General features: G+C 48.6%; 2 protein-coding genes and 1 pseudogene across 3 annotated transcripts in view; 1 reads left to right on the forward strand and 2 right to left on the reverse strand.

The window, feature by feature from the left end:
- CBL (Cbl proto-oncogene) overlaps positions 1-24582 on the reverse strand; it is a 145110-nt gene that overhangs the window by 25316 nt on the left and 95212 nt on the right. The window lies entirely within an intron of this gene.
- LOC132535036 (U6 spliceosomal RNA) lies at positions 4416-4482 on the reverse strand (annotated as a pseudogene).
- MCAM (melanoma cell adhesion molecule) lies at positions 14004-24017 on the forward strand. 2 transcript variants are annotated; one of them, XM_007523580.3, is made up of 16 exons: positions 14004-14505; positions 16095-16219; positions 16313-16520; positions 16599-16669; positions 16768-16855; positions 18632-18811; positions 18886-19007; positions 19087-19246; positions 19333-19451; positions 19551-19692; positions 19853-19974; positions 20078-20219; positions 20313-20381; positions 22025-22172; positions 22455-22572; positions 22994-24017. In XM_007523580.3, exons 1-16 carry the CDS (start codon positions 14439-14441, stop codon positions 23021-23023), a joined length of 1911 nt encoding a protein of 636 aa, XP_007523642.2. In that variant the 5' UTR covers positions 14004-14438; the 3' UTR covers positions 23024-24017. The 2 variants fall into 2 exon arrangements, with proteins under 2 accessions (XP_007523642.2, XP_060035894.1); XM_060179911.1 differs by lacking the exon at positions 22455-22572 and having other exon boundaries at positions 14312-14505.

A 24582-nucleotide genomic window follows, 5' to 3' on the forward strand; every position in this document is an offset into this window, starting at 1 on the left:
TTGGGCTCCTCAAGAAATTACCCTTTTCTTTAATATTCAAATAATTCTCAAAGTCTATCAGAGACCCAAACCCAGGGATACACGAAGGTCTTATCTTTTCCCTGGTGACCCTTGTTTTAATGGCCTGCTTGTTCTGAACTCATCTCTACAGCGGACTGAACTCCTGAACATGTCCCCTTTCACCTCACTCTGAACAGTGTCTTGAACCTTCATTCCCCAAAGCACCACTGCTACAAAGCTGAACTATGCAGTAAACCTTTACAGAGATTTTAAGAGTGCAGTCAAGAGCACTTTAGGAGTGCAGCAAGAGGTGCAATTTCTAAAACGCCACTGTTTTCCCCCAGTCATTTACACCTGCTAGGTGCCAACTTAACATTTTCAGATAATTGTTTTTCCTCTCTCTTCCTCTTTCTCTTGAAATTTCTATTCCCCTTTTCTATAGCCACCTAATTCCAGCTTCCTGTTTTGTGGTTTGCTTTTATAGAAGTCTATTTCTCTTGCCTGCCCAGTCTAAGCTCTAACTCTTGATTTAAAAAAAAAAATGTATAATTTTTATTGCATATGCCAATAACCTAATTAAAGTTTACCATCCTCTCTGTAAATGCTCACTCCAAGAGTTAGAACACAGCTGTTCTGATTCTGTGACGAGGCAGAACCTAAACTTCCTGATTCTAGTGAGAAAGCAGGGACACAGTGACCTAAGATGCGATATTCATCGGCCATCAAGATGTACGGGAAAATAACTATCCAGTGATGATGTCCAAACCTCCAGTTCCCAGAAGAATAGACAAGCAGGACAAATTAAGGGAAATAAATGACCTTACTGTTTGTCTCAATGCACCCATTAATATTAATACTGAGTTAGCAGACAACTGTCTGGAGTACTCCTAAGAGTTATACACAGCATATTAAAATCTCCTTACCAGTGCCTAATCTTTGGAGCATTTTTTTTTTTTTTTTAGAATTTCAAATAATCCGTGGTCCGGGAGGTGGTGCAGTGGTTAAAGCACTGGACTATCAAGCATAAGGTCCTGAATTCAATCCCCGGCAGCACATGTACCAGAGTAATGTCTGGTTCTTTCTCTATCTCCTCCTTTCTCATTAATAAATAAAATACTTTAAAAAATAATTTCAAATAATCCTCTATTAAAGCATCTTCCTTTGTAATTCTTTTTTTTTTTTTTTTGCACTAGCTTGCACACTCTGCCATGGTTATTCCTTTGTAATTCTTAACTAGCGAGGCATTCCACAGCACCACTGTTGACGTCATGATATCATGAGGATGGTGGCGATCAATATTGCAGCCCACAGATAAGCAGCCCAGGACTTCTTTGATGGTTCCAGAGAGTTCTCAAGCTAAAGATCTGTGCCTCATTTGTTGGGCAATTGATGTTTTTTTGTTTGTTTGTTTTAAGATTTTATTTATTTTTTCAGGACGATGGAAGGAGAAAGAGAAAGAACCAGACATGTACATGTGCTACTGGGAATTGAACTCAGGACCTCATGCTTGAGAATCCAGCGCTTTATCCACTACGCCACTTCCCAGACCACCCAATTGACGTTTTCATCAAAAGTGTTTAATATTTTTCTGCTTCTTTCTGTCTCTTGGTGGTTCCTTGGGGACTTTAATGATGAGGGCAGAGGCAGAAGGCACCACCTCAAAAGAATTCTCAAGCTTGTTAGATTCTATCAGTGTTTTTAGAGAAGCAATTGCAGCATCTCTGAAACAAAACATCTAGTATGGGTATCTTTTGGGGTAAATTCTGTGGCTTCTTTTCTTGGTCATATCTATTACTCTGCTCTTTGCTAGGTAGGTGTTCAGTTTATTATCTGCTCTGATTTGGTGGGTTTCATTTATCAGTTGTTGCTCAACTTCTTCTAATTCAGTTTTCATTTTCTGGCTCTCTGCTCTGAGGTTTACAAATCCACTTTCCTCTAAGATAGCTGTGTCCTTCCTGATGGAGTTCAAATGAGCCACTAGCTGCTATACTATCATTACCTGCTGAGCTTGGAGGAACATCTTCTAGATAGTATCCAGGCTAGCATATGATAAAGTAGCCAATGCTGATACAATTGTCCTTCCTTAACATAGTAGAAGAGGACCTGGTGGGGGTTGAATTGTTATGTGGGAAACTAAGAAATGTTACATATGTACAAATGACTGTATTTTACTGTTGACTATAAACCATTAACCCCCCAATATGGAAAAAATTAATTAGGGTGGTGGGTAAATAGCATAATGGTTATAAAAAGACTCTCTTGCCTGAAGCTCCAATGTCTCAGGTTCAATGCCCCGCACCACCATAAGCCAGAGCTGAGCAGTGCTCTGGTTAAAAAGAAAAAAAAAAATTTTTTTTAATCAGGCTTGGTTTTTAGATAAATAGAACTGACACATTAATAAAGATAACACCAGTTTTTTAATTAAAAAAAAATTTTCTTCTTGTGCTTTGTCAAATCCTTGAGTCCTGAGTCAACACATGGAAATTAAAAGTTAATTTCCTTTGTTTTAAAGGAAATAATATTCCATGGTCTCATATCCTCTTCTTTGTGGGTTGTAGTTAAGAAACCTGTTTATGAACAGTGGGCCAAGGCTCTATCCTCAGAGGGAGATGAAACAAGACAATCAGAACCATGTGAGCTCTCTTCCAGGGCTCAGCATGTCCCAAAGCCCTGGGTTCAAACCCTAGCACCACATGGAAGCACCATGGACAGCAGCACTAAGGAAGCTCCATGGATGGTGAAACAATGCTGGGATGTTTTTCTTCTCTCTTCTTGCCTCTCTACCTTTCTCAAAATACTGATAAAGAAAGTTGGAGGGTAGTGGAACACCTGGTAGATCACACATGTTGTTGTTGTTGTTGTTGTTTTTAAAGGTTTTATTTATTTATGAGAAAGCTAGGAGGTGAGAGAAAGAACCAGACATCACTCTGGCACATGTGCTGCCGGGGATAGAACTCAGGACCTCATGCCTGAGAGTCCAAAGCTTTACCACTGCGCCACCTCCTGGACCACGAGCACACGTTTCTATGCACAAAGACCCAGCTTCAATCCCTTGGTCCTTACCTTCAGGGGGAAATTTCATAAGCAGTGCTCCCTCTCTGTCCCTCTATTCTCATTGATTTCTGTCTGTATACAATAAATAAATATTTTAAAAAGGAAAAGGTCACTAGCAGTATCTCAAGTCTGTGAGGCCCTTTATTCATTGCCTGGTGCCGCACAAAAAATGAAAATGGGGCCTTTGGTTCTGTCCCTCTGGGACCTCAGCTTTGATGAACATGCTTTGGTTCTCTGGAGTTACTCTGCTAAAATCCAGTCCCATATGTCCCATCAATCTGCACCTATTACCATGGTTTACAAATCCTCTATAATCTAGTCTCTCTTTCTTCTTTCTTCATTCCTCCTTTGAAGGACTCTTTTTTTTTTCTTAAAGGTAAAATAAAACTTTAATTTTTTTAATTGGTCTAACAGATAACAGTTTATCCAAAACAATAGCAATGGTGGAAGCCAGGTGGTAGCTCAGTGGGTTAAGTGCAGGTGGCACAAAGCGCAAGGATCAATGTAAGGATCCTCGTTTGAGCCCCCAGCTCCCCACCTGCAGGGGAGTCTCTTCACAGGTGGTGAAGCAGGTCTGCAGTTGTCTATCTTTCCCCCTCTCTGTCTTCCCCTCCTCTCTCCATTTCTCTCTATCGTACCTAACAATAATGACATCTATAACAACAACAACAACAATAAAACAAGGGCAACAAAAAGGAAAATAAATATTTTTTAAAATTTTTAAAAAAACAATAGCAATGGTGTTGATAATGTATGTTTGCATAAGTATATTTATATATGTGTAGTATATTACTTATACATACTTTCAGTTCTCATCGTCTGAAAAGTATTCTCTGTTTCCTCCTCCCCCTCCTTCTCTGCCTCCTTTTCCTTCTTCCTTATAGAGACAGAGAAGGCAGAGAGGCAAAGAGAGTAAAAGAAAGCACAGCACCTAAACTTCCTTCAATGCAGTGGAGGCTGGGCTAGACCCTGAGTCATGCACATGGCAAAGAAGCGCACTATCCAAGTGAGCTATTTTGCCAACCCTCTCTACTTCTGAAAGATAATTTCACAGGATACAGTTTTTCTTTATTTTTTACTTTCAGTAATTTAAAAATGATCTACCTATGTATAGACCTTGAAGAACTTCCCTACTGCCAGTAGCTTCCCACATATGGCATAGTGTGTCAAACTTGAAACAGCACAAGCCACACCCCGCTCACATACCATCACCCCTTAAAATGCAGGTTGGTGTCACCTCTTCCAGGAAGCCTTCTTTGACCACTCTAGGTTAAGCTAACTAACTAACTGAACTATTGTCTTCCCTCACCCTATCTATAATTCAGTACTTCACCCCAGTATTTGACCCATTATGCTGTAAATTGCGCAGGGGCCATGCTAATCTCTGTATCGTTCCAATTTTAGTATATGTGCTGCTGAAGCGAGCACTATGTTGTAAATTGCAAGTGTTTTCAGCACAAAGGCCTTGCTTGCCTTTAGCCTCAGGTCTGCAACACCTCAGCTTGGTATCTGACATACAATATCCTAATATCGAGTTATAGGGCAAAGAACAGAACGGAAGCACTACAATGTCCCTTTCTTTCACCTCCAATCTTCTTCATCTACAAGCCACCTCTGCTTTTACTGAGGTATTGTCCCACTCAGGATGAACTGAAAAGAGACGGAAGTGTCTGATTTCTACAACTCATCAACCCCGCTTTTCTGGCCTCCAGCCTCCCACCTACCTCCTCCTATACGCTGAGGGAGCAATTCAAGCTCAAGACACCAGGGGGTGCTCACAGGCAAAGGACTAGAGAAAGCATTGTAAACCGGAACTCCAACCTCATCACACCCTTAAGAAACTGCAAGGGTGTCTGGCGGTAGCACAGCGGGTTAAGCGCACGTGGTGCAAAGCGCAAGGACCAGCTTAAGGACCTGGTTCAAGCCCCCGGCTCCCCACCTGCAGGGGAGTCACTTCACAGGCGGTGAAGCAGGTCTGCAGGTGTCTATCTTTCTCTCCCCCTCTGTCTTCCCCTCCTCTCTCCATTTCTCTCTGTCCTATCCAACAGCAACAATAATAACCACAACAAGGGCAACAAAAGAGAATAAGAAAGGAAGGAAGAAACAAACAAACAAACTGCAGTGGCTCCCATTGCCTGCTCTTTCTAATGCTCAAGTCCCAAGTTTTGGTATTTATTGTCGTTTTTTTTTTTTCTCCTATTTCTTACTGGATAAAACAGAAAAGTGAGAGAAGAGGGAGAGAGACACGGAGACACTTGCAGTATTTGCTTCACACCTTGTATAGTGTCCCTGCTGCAGCTGTGGAGCAGTGGGGGCTTGAACCCAGGTGCTTGAGTATGGTAACTTGTGTATTTAACCCAGTGTGCCACCCGGGAGACTATATATCTTTTTCAACCAGAGCACTGTTCAGCTCTGCCTTATGGTGGTGCAGGGAGATTGAGTCTGGGACTTTGGGGCCTCAGGCATGAGAGTCTCTTTGCATAACCATTGTGCTATCTACCCTGCCCCAATTTGGTTATATATATATATATATATATATATATATATATACACTAATTTTTATTTATTTATTTTCCCTTTTGTTGCCCTTGTTGTCTTATTATTGTTGTTAGATAGGACAGAGAGAAATGGAGAGAGGAGGGGAAGATAGAGAAGAGAAAGATAGATACCTGCAGACCTGCTTCACTGCCTGTGAAGCGACTCCCCTGCAGGTGGGGAGCCAGGGGCTCGAACCCGGATCCTTATGCTGGTCCTTGCGTTTTGTGCCATATGCGCTTAACCCGCTACGCTACTGCACAACTCCCAGTTATATATATATAATTTATTTATTTATTCCCTTTTGTTGCCCCTTTTTATTGTTGTAGTTATTATTATTGTTGTCATCATTGTTGGATAGGACAGAGAGAAATGGAGAGAGGAGGGGGGACAGACAGGGGGAGAGAAAGATAGACACCTGCAGGCCTGCTTCACTGCCTGTGAAGCGACTCCCCTTCACAGGGATCCTTACTCCAGTCCTTACTCCTGTCCTTGTGAAAGAAAGTAGTGCCCTTGCTATGTAAATATTATTTCAAGCCCTGTGACCTAGCCTCCCCAGGCAGCCTCACGTTCTAGCTCTAAAAGTTCTCAGACTGAAATTCTGCTGTTGACGCTGTATCTTCCCATCTTCAGTTCCATCCCTCTCTCTGTGCTTTTGCTACACTCCTTTTCTGGAATGATCTCTATTCACTTTCTTCACTCCTATCTCTACCTGACTTGTCATCGAAGCATTCCTATTTATAGAAAGACTTTCCTGGACAGAAGTCTGTACAGGCACTCCCTTTTCTGAGTTCCTGTTGTCTTCCCTGTCTGTACCACTTAATTCAGCAGTGTTCAATCCACTACTTACATTACCACTATATGTTTACTTAATACAGCTGTAAGTTATTATGGACCTAGTACATCATTTTGGAGTTAGAGAAATCTTGATTCAGACTTTAGTTCCCTGGGGTCATGAGAAAGTTGTGACTGGGGCAGGGAGATAATATAATGGCTGTGAAAACCTGGAAGCAACCCAGGTGTCCAACAACAAATGAGTGGCTGAGTGAGTTGTGGTCTATATATACAATGGAATACTACCAGCTATTAAAAATGGTGATTTCACCTTCTTCACCCCATTTTGCATGGAGCTTGAAGGAATCATGTTAAGTGAGGTAAGTCAGAAACAAAAGGATGAATATGGGATGATCTCACTCAGAGACAGAAGTTGAAAAACAAGATCAGAAAAGAAAATACAAAGCAGAACTTGGACTGGAGTTGCACCAAAGTAAAAGACTCTGGGGTTGGGGGAGGGTTTAGGTCCTGGAACATGATGGCAGAGGTGGACCTAGTGGGGGTTGTATTGTTATGTGGAAAACTGGGAAATATTACACATGTAAAAATATTGTATTTTGGGTGGGAGTAGATAGCATAATGGTTATGCAAAGAGATTCTCATGCCTGAGGCTCCAGAATCCCAGGTTCAAGCCCCCGCACCATCATTAGCCAGAGCTGAGCAGTGCTCTAGTGAAAAAGAAAAAGTCTTTCATGCCTGAGGTACCAAAGATCAAGGTTCAATATCTCCAGCACCACTATAAGCCAGAGCTGAGCAGTGCTCTGGTAACAAAACAAACAAACACCCCCACAACTATGGACATCTAATCTTTGACAAAGGTGCCCAGACTATTAAATGGGGAAAGCAGAGTCTCTTCAACAAATGGTGCTGGAAACAATGGGTTGAAACATGCAGAAGAATGAAACTGAACCACTATATTTCACCAAATACAAAAGTAAATTCCAAGTGGATCAAGGACTTGGATGTTAGACCACAAACTATCAGACACTTAGAGGAAAATATTGGCAGAACTCTTTTCCGCATAAATTTTAAAGACATCTTTAATGAAACGAATCCAATTACAAAGAAGACTAAGACAAGCATTAACCTATGGGACTACATAAAATTAAAAAGCTTCTGCACAGCAAGAAACCACTACCCAAATAGACCGCTCACAGAATGGGAGATCTTTACATGCCATACATCAGACAAGAGGCAATAACCAGAATATATAAAGAATTTGCAAATCTCAACAACAAGACAACAAATAACCCCATCCAAAAATGGGGGGAAGACATGGACAGAATATTCACCACAGAAGAGATCCAAAAGGCTGAGAAACACGTGAAAAAATGCTCAAAGTCTCCGATTGTCACAGAAATGCAAATAAAGACAACAATGAGATACCACTTCACTCCTGTGAGAATGTCATACATCAGAAAAGGTAATACCAGCAAATGCTGGAGAGGGTGTGGGGTCTATACTGCTGGTGGGAATGTCAATTGGTCCAACCTCTGTGGAGAACAGTCTGGAGAACTCTCAGAAGGCTAGAAATGGACCTACCCTATGATCCTTCAATTCCTCTCCTGGGGATATATCCTAAGGAACCCAACATATCCATCCAAAAAGATCTGTGTACACATATGTTCTTGGCAGCACAATTTGTAATAGCCAAAACCTGGAAGCAACCCAGGTGTCCAACAACAGATGAGTGGCTGAGCAAGTTGTGGTATACACACACACACACACACACACACACACACACACACACACACACACAATGGAATACTACTCAGCTATGAAAAATGGTGACTTCACCGTTTTCAGCCGATCTTGGATGGACCTTGAAAAATTCATGTTAAGTGAAATAAGTCAGAAACAGAAGGATGAATATGGGATAATCTCACTCTCAGGCAGAAGTTGAAAAACAAGATCAGAAGAGAAAACACAAGTAGAACCTGAACTGGAATTGGCATATTGCACCAAAGTACAAGACTCTGGGGTAGGTGGGTGGGGAGAATACAGATCCAAGAAGGATGACCTAATGGGGCTTGTATTGTTATATGGGAAACTGGGAAATGTTATGCATGTACAAACTATTGTATTTACTGTTGAATGTAAAACAATCCCCCAATAAAGAAATATTAAAAATAAAAAAAAATAAAAAACGAAAAGTTGTATTTTGGGGGAGTCGGGTGGTAGCGCAACAGGTTAAGTGCAGGTGGCTTATGGTGGTATAGGGGATTGAACCTAAGATTTTGGAGGCTCAGACATGAGAATCTGTTTGTATAACCATTATGCTATCTAGTACACCTATCTGTGTTTCACTTTTTTACCTAATTTGCTAAACTAATCTTCAGTTTCATCTATTTTATCTCAAAGGAATATATATATATATATATATATATATATATATATATATATATATATTTTTTTTTAACCAGAACACTGCTCAGCTCTGGGTTTGGTATGAACCTGGGACCTTAGGCATGAGAGTCTATTTGCATAACCATTATGCTATTCTTCCCATATATATGTATATATATATATATATATTTTTTTTTTTAATTGCAGAGCAGTATTCCATGGAGCATATATATTGAGTTGTTGGAAAAGCTGTGACATAATTTTTTTTTTTTTGTCTCCAGGGTTATTGCTGGGGCTCGGTGCCTGCACTATGAATCCACTGCTCCTAGAGGCCATTTTTTCCCACTTTTTGGGAGGGTGGTGGTGGTGGGTGTGGAACTATATCCTGTAATCTCACAATCTTACAGACTACTGTTAACACAGTTTTTTTTTTTTTTTTACCAGAGCACTGCTTTTTTTTTTTTTTAATTTTTGTAGTTATTATTGTCATCATTGGACAGGACAGAGAGAAATGGAGAGGTGAGGGGAAGAGAAAGATAGACACCTGCAGACCTGCTTCACCACCTGTGAAGCAACTCCCCTGCAGGTGAGGAGCAGTTTTTTTTTTTGTTTGTTTGTTTTTACCATTAGCTTTGGCTTATGGTGGTGTGGGGGGCTGAACCTGGGACTTGAAAGCCTCAGGCATGCTCTTTGCATAACCACTATGCTATATCCCCACCCTTAATTACTTTTTTTTTAAAAGGTGGCTCATAAAAAGTATATAAATAAAAGAGGTTAAGGTTGGATGAGCACTTTCCCTTTCAACATGACAAAGGTAGTGATAGAAAGTATCACAGACAAGCCTGTGCTGACCTGGTCTGGCCTAGCCAAGGCTTTTCTCTGACTCCACATTCTGTGTCTCCTCCACTCTGCCAGTTTTTCTGCAGCCCTGCCCCAGAACCTGGGTTAGGGAGGCAGGGAGCAGATCCTTACTGAATTTTGCTCTACTTCTTCTCCTCTCTGTGCCCACCAGCAAGATCATCAGCTGTGGCAACGACAGTGGGGACCCAGGTCCAGTCCAGGGTATAGTGGAGCAAGGTTCTCCTCCTTCTGGGACTTTCTGGGTGCTCAAAGCTTAATGTGGGAGAGAAAACAGGATTCAAAGAACTCAAGAGAGAGAGGGAACAAAAAACACAGGGCATGTGGCATCATTTTCTCAGAGGTTCTTCTACAGGCTAGCTGGTCATTCCTCTGGGGACAGTACAAAGTCAAGTTTAAACAGCTCTCTAGGGACATTCCTCCTCTTGGGTAGTGGTATTTTGGAGAGCGGAAGTTAACTCTCCAGATGGGAGAGGTATAAGCTCCCAGCATCCTGCTCACCCCCTTTCCCCTACTAGATCCAGTCTCCTAATTTAGGAGGAGGAGGAGGAAATAGGAAGAGGGTTAGGCCCTTAGAGACCAAAGAACTGAGATCCAGACTTGCGGGATGGGGACAGGAGAACCCAGTATTTTTTTTTATTTTTGAGACCCCCAGTATTACAGGAAGGAGAAGCAGTGCCCCTCCATCCCTGTCCCAATACTGAAAGACTGGCTGCAAGGTCCTACTCTCTCCTTGATTAGAGGTCTCTACCCACCCAGAAGCAGCTACAAGGGAACCTCCTCTCTCTCTCTCTTACACCGGCTCTGTCTCCCCACCCCACTTCCCACATCCCAGAGGGGGTAGGACAGACTGAATCACTGTTGCAGTGGCCTGCGCTGAGAAAGGCTAGGAGACCGGATCCCGGGCTTCCGGGAGAACCCCAGGGTCCCCGCCCAGAGCCCTCACGGCTGCCTGAGCATTTATGGTAATGTTTGGGTTGGTGCGCCGTGGCTGGTCGCCCCGCCTCCCCGCGGCCTTCCCTAGTATGTCTTGGGGCACTAGGGGCTCCTGGCCGAGGGGTCCTGGTCCGAAACCCTCGTGCTGGAGTGCTGAGATAGAGCTGGAGGCCTGCCCACGTGGATAGATTCCAGGGCTCCCAGAGGACAAGCGCGACAGTCCCCGGTGTAGAATGGGAGGGCTGTGACCTCCTCTATCTAACATATCCCACCCGCTGCTGCCCCGCTGTGGCTTAAGGGCCCTTAGTCCCCAGACAGAGCCCCTATCCCTCCACATCCTCTTTCTCCTCCGGTCCCCACACCCGTGGGCAGGCTAGGGACTGAGAGGAGAGGCCCACAACTCCCAGGGGAGTCGCTGGAATGCTGCGAGCCTGGGAACAGACCCTACAATCCCTGGGAAAGCCAGGCTGTGGGAATCCCACCCACAGCCCCCTCCTCAGAGCGGCCTACCGGATGCCAGAGACCCCCCCCAGCTCCCCAACAGGGGGCTTTGTGAGAGTGGAGTCCCTTTCCCCCTTGAAGCCCCAGCCTGGCGCGACCCCAGAGTTCAGTAGGCCAGCTGTGACGGAGACAGCCTCCCCCACCCTCCCGGCCCTGCCTGCTGCAGCATAATCCGAACCATTGTGCCAGCGCCCCCTCCCCCTCCCCCCCTCCCTTCCTCGAACCCCAGTACAATGGGGCCTTTGCGGCCTCCAGCACTCTGGGTGGGGATGAACTCAGGCGGGGTTTTTCCAAGTTTAAAAATAACCCCTCCCACCTCTACCCCCCAAATCATCTCCTCTAGCACATTGTTTTGGGGACACACCTCCATCCAGGCGCACCTCCTTCCTTCTGCCCTGGGTCAAGTGCAGAGGATTTGGTGAGGCAGTGTCCGGCAGAACAGGGGCAGCTTCCCTCCATTCAATCTCTTCCCCCACGTCTTCCACCAGCCCCCGGTTTCCGGTTTCCTGGCCCACGATGTCCTGCGCTATAAACTGCCCCAACAGAGCGAACTCCCACCCAGTTTTTTCACTACCTCAGCACAATCTCCAACAAATTCACGGACCCCTGTCCCATTCTGGAAAAAATTTGGTTCTCTTCGAAAGACTCAGACTAGACCCTATTTTCTGACCAAATGGGGGGGGTGTGTTTCCCCAGTTCACATAATTCCCAAGATTGCTGTGTTCTTCCCACTGCCCCCCTCCCACCTCCTTGCAGCTGCAAGTATGTCTTTATCAATTTCCTTCCTCTGCCCAGGCTGTCCTCCTCACATCCTCCTGGTCAAGGCCCCTGGACCGGAGGGGTGATGGGAGGCGTGTGCCCACCCACACTAGGACTGAGAGGATTCGAAGTTCAAGTTTCAGTCCAGCAAGTCCCTGGGTGCACAGTCATTTGGGTTTAAGTCTCCTTACAATGAAATAGGAACCCCCTTAATCCCCCCCAACACACACTCCCCTTGGAGACTATAATTGAGGGACCCCATTCACTACCCCACACAGCCTCAGTGGTCAAACTGGTGACATACACAGGGTACTGGGCCCATGGTCCTCTCTTGTCTGAGAATCATGGGCCTACCATTGGAGGGGGCGGGCCAGCATTCCTATCCCTCCTTTTTGGACAGTAAAGAAGCTAAGAATTAGGATTCTGAATCAGGACCTCTTCTGATCTTGATCATCATCTGGGCAAGGCTGCTTCCAACCCTCTCCAGCTAATACAATCATCCCAGTCTCCTTGGCTTTCCTCTGCCTGCATCTCGGTCCTTTCTCCCTCCTGCTGTTGCTGAAGCTGGAGGCCTGTTCCCCCATACCTGCTCCATTACCCCGTTCTCCAACCTCACTCCATTTCCTCCAGATTCCAGGCTCTTCTGAGCCTCTCCAAGGTCCTGATGGCTGTTCTAGCTCAGAGTCCCCAAGAGCCCCCTTCCTTAGGCCACCACATAGCTATCTGCCCCCAGCTCTCTACCATCCACCCCCTAGTAGCCACATCACCCTAGGGTACTGGCTTCCTTAAAGAGCAGTCTTTGTGCGGGTGTGGTGGGGTCAGGCTGGGAAGGGATGTCACCCTGGGCTAACCTCATTTCCCCTTGACTGCAGACGCAGCTCCTCTACCCCCACTGGGTTTCAGAGTGGAGGAAGAATTCTGAACTGACTGTCCTTGGTGGTTTAGCTGGCTTTGTTTTCAGGCCTGAGAGAGGGGAATGATTAGTTAATGGTGTTAAGTGAAAGGAAGGGGGTGGGGAGCAGGGAACTCCGCACTCTCAGTCTGGCTCTGGGCCTGCCAGGGTGAACAGCACCATGGCCTTTCCCACCCTTGCCCCTTCAGATCTGAGCTCACCCATCCCACTGTGGGCCCTGGGCCAGTGCGTCCACTCACTCTGGGGGCAGGAAGCCCCAGCCCTCTGTTTCCCTCTCCCCATTCCCCAGGCTCCAGACCCCTGTTCTGATAAGCTTGCCATGGTAGCCTCTGGTCTGGGACTAATGGAGATGAAGGAGGGGGTCAGAAAGGCTCAGAAAGACAAGCTAATGTCTTTAGCTTGTCTTTAGGTTTGTATCTGTGTCATCAAAACACCATCCCAGAACATCCTCTCAAGTCACCTGGCCTTTGCTGCCTCACTCTGCTCCTCCCCCAACCAGAGGGAAGACTGCCCTGCAGCTCCTCAACCCTAAATTCAGGCCCCTCGTGATCTCTCCCCGTTGAAGAAGCCCCAGCAAATGGGAATCCTTTCCTGAGGCTGGTGCTGGACTCTAAGGCAAGAGCCCACTCCAACCTGCAGAGGCCAGAAGACCAAAGATTTCGAGGAAGGGGTGCTGCAGGTCTCCCCACCTAATCCTGCTATGTACACCACTGGGAAGGGTTGTCTGGGATAGATTTCACTTCTCCTTCTAGCCATCCCCTCCAAGCTGGGGAGCCACAGTCCCTAGAGTTTGGGGGGGGGAGCAGTGGAGGCAGGGGAGGTGACAGCTTGTTGCAAGTCCCCCACCTCACCTCAACCTTCAGGAACAGCAACAGGTATTCAGATTCAGGTTGAAGCTTTGTACTCAACACATTCTCCCCCAGCTTTGCCCGTTCAGAGGTGTGTGTGTGTGTGTGTAACTGAGTCCCAAGCAGGGCTCAGTGAAGCAGGAGGGCATAAGCAGGATTCTTAAGACAAGGGCAGCTTCAGCCTCTGCCTCCTTCCCAGGGTCCAAGCCGGCCTTTGCAGGAGGATGGGTGTGAGAGCACCATCTCTATTCCCCAGCACAGGTACTCTGGGTCTGCTGGACCCGGCACAGCTCTGCCCTCAGAGCCTCCAGGACTGCCAGACTTGGGAGCAGAGCCAGGCCGGCGGCAGCCGCAGTGGTGTAATCATTCTGAGAAGCTAGCGCGGCGCCCGGAGCTCTCTGTGTGGCAGGGGTCCCGCGGGGTGGGGAGGAGGCAGGGAAAGCAGTCGGAGCGAGAGGCCCCAGGGGGGCCTGGCAGCTGGTTGGGGAGGTGTGGGGGGGGGGAGCAGCGCTCTGCTGCTGGCTCTGTTCGCAAGCGGCGTGGCCATCCCGATCACCCCCGCCCCCGGAGGCCCCCGCTGCTGCCTCTGCTTCTGGGTCAGCGGGGACTGGAGACACCTGTCACGGTCCCTTCTTCCAGCTGGAGAGGGGTGCTGGGAGGTGCGCCCCGGACACCTCCGCGCTGCTGCAGGGCGCCCCTCCGGGCTCATCGGCACCAGGCCGGCCCCCTTGTGTGCGCCGGGAGGGAGCTGGGGGCTGCGCGGGGCGTGGCGGGTCCCCCTCCCCCGCCCCCCTGACGTCAGCCACCGGAGGCTGAGAGCTGCTCACTCGCCTCTCATCCTTCGGCCAGGAAGCATGGGGCTGCCGGGGCTGCTCTGCGCCTTGATGCTCGTCGTCGGCTACTGCAGTCGCCGCGCCGCGGGTGAGTGAGTTGCGGGGTGGGGGCCTCTGCGGGGACCGGGGTCTCTGGATGGTGCATCCCCAGGAACAGGCTGGCTTCGTGGGGCGGGTGGCGTGTGCCGCCATGCGTTCCCCTGTCCCGGGCGCTCGGGCGCCTTTCGCGCCTGCAACTCTTCTTTGCGGCCAGTTTGCAGCATCGCTTCTTCTCTGGAGTCCCGGGTGCGGGACAGCGCAGGCGGGGAGGGGAGGTGGGGGCGAGCCTCTCGGGGCGCCGGGCGAGCGTCCCTTCAGGCCGTGTAGTTGGGAGTTGGAGATATAGCCTGGGCGCACCCCGAAGTCCCTGAATTTTGCTCCCGCCTGTTGCTGGAAAAGGCAGCTTTCGTAGCTGGAGGGAGGCGCCCACCTCTTCCCCTCCGACTGGGCTGGGAGGAGAGCTGGGCGTTGGCAGGGACTGGGCGTTGTGCAGGTCGGGTCAAGTGTCAGAGACCTAAGGGCCTCCCAGAGCAGAAGCGCCCCAAATGTTACACCTCAGGTGAGGAGAGCGCCCCTGCACCTTGGAGTGTTTTTTTCCCCTGGAACTACCCAAAGCAGGGTGCTCAGGTCCCCTCTGCCCTTGTATGGCCCACAGCCGTGTCGCGTGCTCCTTCTGGCTCGCCATCTCAGGCCCCTGCCACTGTCCGGCTGCCGAAGGGGAGGACTGGGCAATACCCAGCATGCTGGCCGCGTGCCCAGCAGTGGCAACGTCCCTGGGGTACTCCGGGTGCTGCCTCCCAGCTGACTTCATTTCTGGGGAAAGAGCAAAGTTGCATTGCAGGGCTGGTTGGCTTCACCCTTACTGTTAAGGAGAAATAGCTAAAGCCTCAGCTCTGGGTGGAAGACCTCTCCATTGGTCCTCCTCCAGGAGATAGCCTGGGTCAAGAACCCAGGCACTCCAGAGCCCAGCCAGATGGTATTGGGTGACATCACCTCCCTTCAGGGCGGACAGCACGCTGGCACCACTGACGTCACTTTTGCCCAGGGCCTGGACCTTGCTTTGACCCCTGGGGGAGCCTCTGATTCCTCTGCACTCACAAGAACACCCCCAACCCCACCCCGTGGGCTCTCCTAGTATGGAGAAGATGCTGGGAGGTGCTAGTGCACGTCTGGGGGATGGCAGGTGCCAGTTAGGACAGGCCCACTGAGTCTTGTGGGGCTTTGGGGAAGGGCTTTGGGGAGAGGGGAGCCAAAGATAAACTAGTGAAGTCTCTCTCTGGCTGTGGGGACACAAAGGGTCTTGTGTGCCCCAGCCTGGCACATGCCTTGCATTCTCACACTGTGAGCTCACTTGGTGAGGAAGGGCCTGGGAGGAAAGGGGCCTTCCTCTTTGGCCCAGAGCCTGAGATGCCCCTCTGACAGCCTCCTTTGGGAGATGACCATCCCCAAGTCCCTGGAGCTCGGAGAGGGAGAGCCCTGGGCTGGGAGAGAGTGGATGTGGGTTAGGAGTGTGTGGGGACCCCCTCAGACTCTCGGAGTGGCAGGAAAAACAGCTGCCTGAACAAGTGTGAGGAGAAAGGGGGAGGGAGCAAGCAGCTGGAGCTGACCCACTGCTGGCGTGTTCCTCCTCAACCCCAGGTGTGCCTGGAGAGGTAGAGCAGCCAGAGCCAGAGCTGGTGGAGGTGGAGGTGGGCCACACTGCCCTGCTCAAGTGTAGCCTCCCACATGCCCAAGGCAACATCAGCCACCTGGACTGGTTTTCTGTGAGTGCTGGGGCCCCAGAGAAGGGGTGGCAGGGGCAGGCAAGGCAAGGCCTCTGTTATGACCCAGGACCATTGTCTCCTCTGGCCGCACAGGTCCACAAGGAGAAGCAAACACTCATCTTCCAGGTACACAAGGGTCAGGGCCAGAGCAAACCTGGGGAGTACCAGCACCGGCTCAGCCTCCAGGACAGAGGGACCACTCTGGCCCTGACACACGTCACCCCCCATGATGAGCACATCTTCCTGTGCCAGGGCAAGCGCCCCAGGTCCCAGGAATACCGCATCCAGCTCCGTGTCTACAGTGAGTGCTCCATCCAGGCTGTGTGGGCAGTGTTGGGTGGGAAGCAGCTGTCCCAAGCCCTCATTTCTCACTCTACAGAAGCTCCGGAGGAGCCAAGCATCCAAGTCAATGATTTGGGCCTTTCTGTGAACAGCGCTGAGCCTGGGGAGGTGAGCTGTGCTGGGCAGGCAGCTGGGTGGCAGGCAGGGCTTAGCTGGGTTTGGCAGGTCTGAGGCAGGGAGACTCACATCCTGTCCTTCTGCCTTAGATCGCCATCTGTGTGGGCAGGAATGGGTACCCTCTTCCCCAAGTCACCTGGTACAAAAACAGCCACCCTCTGATAGAGGAGAAGAACCGTGAGTAGCCCTCTTTTTTTTTTATTTAAAATTTTTATTTTTTTCACAAGCCATTTTTTAAAATTTGTGACTGTGATTTACAATCTTGTAAGATACAGGGTCGAGTTCCACACCACACCCACCACCAAAGTTCTGTGCCCCCATCGCCCAACGATAACCACTGTAGTTCTCACAAAGTCTTAGGGAAAGCTTATTTACTTATGTTTTGTTTGTGTTTCACTTCTACAGATCCTGCTTATGAGGAAGCCATTCTATAGTTGTCTTCCACCTCTTAATTTTGCTAAGCATAATCACCTCTAGTTCTATCCATTTTGTCCCAAAGGACACAACATCACTGTTTCAATTGCAGAGTAGTATTCTATTAAGTATACACCCCATAACTACTTTATCTAGTCATCTGTTGATAGGCATTTAAGCTACTTCCGTTCTTTGGCTATAGTGAGTAGGGATGCATATGTCCCTTTGGATACGTATTTTCATATGTTCTGATAAATTCCTAGGAGTGATAATTGCTGAGATGTAAGGTAATTTCATTTTTATTAGTTTAAACACTCTTCATACAGTTTTCCAAAGTCCTCATAGTCTTAAAAGTCATGCTTAGAGATGGGAAATTGTCTCCATGTACCAGTAACTGTACTGTAAACCACTAACTTCCCAGTTAAAAAAAAAAAAAAAGGAGGTAAAAGATTTTGGTGCTAAAATAATATTTACTGTATTTTTTCTTAAACCATATTCTAATATTTTAAGTCACTATCTTCTTTAGACATAAAATATATAGTTGCTGTATTTAAAAAAATTTTATTCTCTTTTGTTGCCCTTGTTATTTTATTGTTGTAATTGTTGTTCTTGATGTCATCATTGTTGGATAGGAAAGAAATGGAAAGATGGGGAAGACAGAGGGGGAGAGAAAGATAGACACCTGCAGACCTGCTTCACCGCCTGTGAAGTGACTCCCCTGCAGGTGGGCAGGTGGGGGGCCAGGGGCTCGCAGCGGGATCCTTAAGCCGATCCTTGCACTTGGTGCCACCTGCGCTTAACCAGCTGTGCTGCCACCCGACTCCCATAATCGCTGTATTTACAAATATTAAAAAAAAAAAAGTCATGCTTGGGTGAGAACCAAGAGGTGGCACATTTCCTAATGTATGAAGCCCTGGATTTGAGCATCAGCATTGCATATCAAAATGTGTGCTCTGGTCATGCTCTGTCTCTTGCTCTTTCTCTTGCATTAAGGGCTTGATTTTATCGAATACTGTTACATGATTCTGTTTTCCTTTGGGCAGTGATGTCTTGGAAATCCTGCCAGGTTAGTGTATTAAAAGTCTGCTTTGCTGCCTAGAACCCCTTATAGTGTACATAACATACTGTTCATCCTACTGGTAGTGGATATCTAGTGTTTGATTTATTTTATACTTTTTTAATTTAAATACTTGTTTTTATGAAAGAGACCAAGTATTGCTCAGTTCTGGCTTATGACAGTGCCAGAGATCAAACCTAGGGCCTCTGGCAGGCAAATCCTGTGCTCTGCTGCTGAGAAACTCCCTGGCCTCAGTGCTCTGTTGAAATCACCACAGCACTGTTTGCACACCTCCCTGTGATATGCCCATGTGCAAGAAGAGTCTTTCTTAGTGGACAGTGAGCAGTAAGCTGCTAGGTAGAAGAGTAGCCACTGGCATTTGTCCTGAGACCTCTGTAAGGGGCAGGCATCTGCACCTTCTGCACAGGGTAGGTTTGGAGGGAGGCTCAGGCAAAGATCTTCTGCCTTTCCTCCTTGCCCAGGGGTCCAGATCCAGAACTACCAGATCGTGGAGTCCAGTGGGCTGTACACGCTGAGGAGTGTTCTGAGTGCACAGGTGACCAAAGAAGACAAAGATGCCCAGTTTTACTGTGAGCTCAACTACCGGCTGCCCAGTGGGAACCACATGAAGGAGTCCCAGGAAGTCACTGTCCCTGTTTTCTGTGAGTACTGCCCAGTCCTCCCCTTCTAGCCCAGTGACATTTCTTGGGCTGAGAGTTGCCCTTGGCCTGTGCAGACCCGGCAGAGAAAGTGTGGCTGGAAGTAGAGCCTGCAGGCATGCTAAAGGAAGGGGACCGTGTGGAGATCAAGTGTTTGGCTGATGGCAACCCCCAACCCCACTTCAGCATCAGCAAGCAGGTGCGAAGGGGGCCAGCTACAGAGGGGGACCGAAGGGTGGCAGGAGGAGCACTCTACTCACCCCATTACTCTTCCCTAGAACTTCAGTACCAGGGAGACAGAGGAAGAGACCACAGACGATGGGACCCTGGTCTTGGAGCCTGCCCAGAAGGAACACAGTGGGCTCTATCAGTGTCAGGGCCTGGACTTAGAAACCACGGTGTCACTGATGAGCGACCCCCAGGAGCTGCTGGTGAACTGTGAGGGGCTGGGGGCTTGAGGCGTGGGAGTCAAGGGAGGTACCTGGCCTGCCCCACCATGGCTCACACCACTGCTGTGTCCCCAGATGTGTCTGATGTCCAGGTGACCCCTGAAGCACCTGAGAGTCAGGAAGGCAGCAGCCTCAACCTGACCTGTACAGCCGAGAGCAACCAGCCCCTGGAGTTCCACTGGCTGAGAGAAAAGGTGTCCTGGTGGACCCTGGGTTGGAAGGTCAGGAGCAACAGGTATGTGTGTATGGGGGGGGGGGGCGCTGAGGTGACCTTCTGCCAACTCTCACCCCAGACAGGCCATGTGCTGCACAAGGGGCAAGTGTTCCAGTTACACCATCTGACACGAGAGGCAGCAGGAGGCTACCGCTGCGTGGCATTGGTGCCCAGTGTCCCTGGTCTGAACCGCACACAGCTGGTCAATGTAGCCATTTCTGGTGAGGCCTTTTGGGCAGAGATCTGGCAGCCCCTAGGAGCTACCCCTGGTTGGGCAGCTTTAGATTCTGAAAGAAAAAGCCACTTGCTGTCCTGGGCTACTGAGGTTGGACAGGGGAGGCTAGCAGAGGTCACCAGCTTACCACCTCCTGTGTCCACAAGGGTCCCCATGGATGACAGTAAATACAAGGAAGCTGTGGGTGAAAGAGAACTTGGTGCTGAATCTGTCTTGTGAGGCGTCAGGACATCCGAGGCCCACTATCTCCTGGAATGTAAATGGCACGGTGAGTGGGCCCACATGGCCTCGTAGCTCATTAATCCCTTGCTTGGCTCTGCTGCCAGGCCCGGATGTGCTCCCCCACCCTGAACTGTGCCCCTTCCTGGTAGGTCAGTGAACAAGACCAAGATGAGCAGAGTGTGCTGAGTGTCCTAACTGTCCTTGTGACCCCGGAGCTGTTGGAGACAGGTGCTAAGTGTGAGGCCTCCAACGCTCTGGGCAAAAACACCACCATCATCTTTCTGGAGCTGGGTGAGGCCCTGTCTTGTGTGGTATGGAGGGGCACCTGGGTGGGGGCCTAAACCTGGACTCTTCCTAATCCATCTCCCCATTTGTTCATACCAGTCTCAAACAGAACCACCATTGGCACCCCCACTGTGGGACCTCATACCAGAGCCAACAGCACCTCCACAGGTAAGCCTGGCCTGAGTGTCTTGCCATGTTCCTCCTGCACCGGCCCTGGCCTAGGGGCCCTGCAGAGAGAGGCTCAGCAGGTAATGTGTAGGACTTGCAAGAGTGAGGTCCCAAGCTCAATCTCCAATACTGCAAATGCCAGAATAATGCTCTGGGGTTCATTTATTCTTCCTCCCTTTAATAAGCAAGTCTTTAAAAAAAGAAAAAAAAAATCTAGGGTCTGGGAGACACTTTAGCTGTATACCTTATTATGCACAAAGCCCTGGGTTCAAACCCTGGCACCACAGCACAAGAGGAAGCTTCTCAGATGGTGGAACAGTGTGAAATATCTCCCTGTGTTTCTATCTGAAATTTAAAATAAATAAAAACATTGGTCTAGGGACTGTACTTTGAAGTCATACATACATGAGGTCCTGGCCACAGAACTTGAGAATAAGGATGGTAGGAGAGTTGGGTGATAACGCAGCGGGTTAAGCGCATGTGGCACAAAGCACAGGGACCGGCATAAGGATCCTGGTTTGAGCCCCCGGCTCCCCACCTGCAGGGGAGTCGCTTCAGGCGGTGAAGCCGGTCTGCAGGTGTCTGTCTTTCTCTCCCCCCCTGTCTTCTCCTCCTCTCTCCATTTCTCTCTGTCCTATCCAACAACGACATCAACAACAATAACTACAACAAAACAACAAGGGCAACAAAAGGGAATAAATAAACAGTTTTTAAAAAAGATTTTATTTATTTATGAGAAAGATAGGAGAGATAGAACCAGACATCATTCTGGTACATGTGCTGCCAGGGATTGAACTTTGGACCTCATGCCTGAGAATCCAATGCTTTATCCATTGCACCACCTCCTGGACCACAAATAAACATTTTTTTAAAAAAGGGAAAAAGAATGAGGATGGTAGGTAGGAACTGGGAGATACATCATTAGTTCACTTAGCAACATGCCAAAGGACCTAGGTTGGAGCCCCAATCCATCCCATGGGAGCATATTGCATAGCACCAGGGAAAACTTCACAAATGGCAGCTCAGTGCTGTGGGGGTGGCTCAGTGATAGAGTGCAGGACTTTCAGGCAAAAGGTCCTGAGTTTGATCCCCAACACTGCATATGCCAGAATGATGCTCTGGTTTTCTCTCTTAATAAGTATTCTCTCCCACCCCACATTACTGAGGATTCACTATCCAGATCAACTTAAAAAAAAAAGTTTTTTATTTATGCATTTTTTCGGATAGAGATGAGAACTTTAGAAGGAAAGGAGAGAGAGAGGAGACAAAAAAAAAAAAATGACACCTGAAGCCTTGCTTCACCACTTGTGAAGCTTTTTCCTTGCAGGTCAGGAGTGGGGCCTGAATCACGTACAATCTAAGTGTGCCACCACCCAGATCCCTCCAGATAGTGACAAAGAGCTCCCATCAGTTAGGAATGGGTGGGGCAGTGATGGCAGCTTGGGACAGGGAGTGACTCAGTGTGTCTTTTTCTTTTTTTAAAAAGACTGATTTATCTAAGGGGGAGGGTCAGAGAACCAGCATATCACCCTGGCACATGGGATGCTGGGGATTGAGATCGAGGTCTCATGCTTGAGGGTCCCAGCACCTTACCTACTGTGCTACCTCCTGGGCTACAACTGAATATGTCTTTTGTGGGACAGAGAAGAAGCTTCCAGAGCCAGAAAGCAAAGGAGTGGTCATTGTGGCTGTGACCGTGTGTGTCCTGGTCCTGGCCGTGCTGGGAGCTGTCCTCTATTTCTTCTACAAGAAGGGCAAGCTGCCATGTGGGCGGTCAGGCAAGCAAGAGATGTAAGTGTGACCCCCAGCACTCACATCTACCTTGTCTCATACCAGCCAGTTCACCACAGTCCCAGGGCCCACTTGTCCGTCAGAAGCAGGAGGGGGCCTTGAGTCTGAGTCACCCCTGCTTGACTGCCCACCATCCAGCTTCCATCAAGGACACCTTCCCCAACATGACCCATTTTGCCTCTTGAGCTGGCCCCTGAGCCCCATCAGCCAGGCCAGTCCTTCCCCTCCCCTGACCTTGCCCTGAGTTGCCAACCTCTTGCCTCCCCTCCTCCTCCCCCTTAGCACGCTGCCCCCGTCTCGTAAGAGTGAATTTGTAGTTGAAGTTAAGTCAGATAAGCTCCCAGAAGAGATGGGCCTGCTACAGGGCAGCAGCGGTGACAAGAGAGCTCCAGGAGACCAGGTAGGAGGCGCTCGGGTGCCGGTGCCTCTTAGGGATCTGGGAGAACGGGCTGACGGTTCTCCTTGACACTAACTCTTCCTGTCCATCCTCCTCTCCTGGTGGAGGCTGGGAGCAGGCAGGCCCTGTGTCTTGCCTTCCTAACATGACTCACAGATGGTAGGGTGAGGCAGTGGCCAAGCGGCTCCTCACCCTCCCCTCCTGAACAGTGCACTGTGGTCACTCAGTGTGACTTGTCCGAATTGGCCTGGTCCAGTTGGGGGCCTCATCTCTTCTCCCTTGCCCTGCCTGCACCTGCTTCTTTCCTCAAGCCTGCTCTACCTAGTTCATCAGCTTTGGCTTCAGTTCATCCTCCCTCTTTGGTTGGTGTCCTGTTACTTGTCTCCTTGTTCCCCTAATTTCTCTTCCCTTTTTTCATTTTTAGGGAGAGAAATACATCGATTTGAGGCACTAGCCTGCTGAATCACCTCTTCCTGCCTGGAATACTTCCTGTGCACCCCCCCCCCCCCCCCGCACTCAGGACAGCCGCCAAAGCCTCTGAAATGGACTAGAGGAGACTCCTGCTCAAGCTCACCTACATGCCCCAACTTGGAGGGCAGATGGGTTGGGCTGAGCAGGTCACCTTGAGTGGCCCAGAGGCCACTCTGCATGGGGACAGTTTGCTACCTTCTTGGTGTCTTGAATGATATTCATCCCAAGGGTGGCCTCTGTTCTGGGCATGGGTAAGATTATGGATGTAAATAGCCAATTTCTACCAGCAGTGGGGCCAAGTGGCCTGTTCCTCCAGCTGGTTTGTGGCCCACAGGCTGCCTCCCCAATTCAGTTGTATCACTGAAGTGAGGATGTACTGAATCCAAGCCCCTTTCACTGGTCAGGTTTGTTGCTCATGTTGGCTCTGGAAAGTGCCTCAGCAGTATTTAAGCAGTTGTCTGTCAGCTTCTGGGGTTCCTTTTGTGAGACTCCTTTTTCTGGGCAACAGCCAGGAATTGGTGTCACTCCATCCAAGATCTGCTGACAAACTCTGTCCTTGCAGTGAAGAAGCTGAGTAACAGTATTAGAGTTAAGGCTATGGAGCCTGATCCTCTGCTTTCCTTTGGATCCTGAAGCTTTCTCAAAGAATCATGTAGGACTGCAAGATGGGGCAGGGGACAGAGATGAGGCCCAGACTCGCCTCTATGGAGACTAAGACTATAGTGATATAGACACCAAGCTTCTACAAACTGAACTAATGGGCCTATCCCCCAGCAGAAGGACCCCCGTGGCAGATGGTACTTAAGAGATGGCTAGAGCTTTAGGGTGTGTATATGTATCTGTGTGCATATGTGTGTGTGTATGGTTTTGTTAGGTTGTATGTAAATTTTGCAAATTGTTTCCATTTTATATGTATATATATATATATATATACACACACATATATATATGTGACAATAAAGCTTAATTGTCCCAGACATCTGACACTGCTTTTCATTCACTATGAGCACCGCAGCAGCCAAGGGACCTCCAGAATTGGAACTGCACCAAAAGGAGCACAAGGCCCTTTGCAGCTGAGAGCGGGTACCTCTGCTGCTGAACAAATGTCTTGAGCCCTTGAGCACTGGGCTGCCACACTACATCTCAGCAGCAAAGCAGCTCCAGGCTATTGGAAGGGTTCTGGACTATTGGCAGGGAGATACTCAGCATCCCCTGTCCCTTAGACTTGCCTTGAAGCAACAGAACAGTGCTGGGGGTGGGAAGTGGTGCCTGTAGCTACCCCACGTATTGGTCCCCCACCAGCAATGATCAAGAACTTAGGTTTGCTACAACAAAAGAGACTTTATTTAAAAATATGTTTTTTTTTTGTTTTGTTTTGTCTTGTTTTTACAGACAGGTGCTTGAAAAAGTTCTTTAGTTAACTGTGTATGGAAATGAAAAAATTAATAAATAACATTAGTATAACAGATCTCTAAACATTAATACACTGGCAAAACAAAATGAACTTTAAATGAAAATGAATCTTAAAGCTCTGCTATTCTC

The sequence above is a fragment of the Erinaceus europaeus genome, chromosome 20 (assembly GCF_950295315.1).
Source record: "Erinaceus europaeus chromosome 20, mEriEur2.1, whole genome shotgun sequence".
Taxonomy (NCBI): domain Eukaryota; kingdom Metazoa; phylum Chordata; class Mammalia; order Eulipotyphla; family Erinaceidae; genus Erinaceus; species Erinaceus europaeus.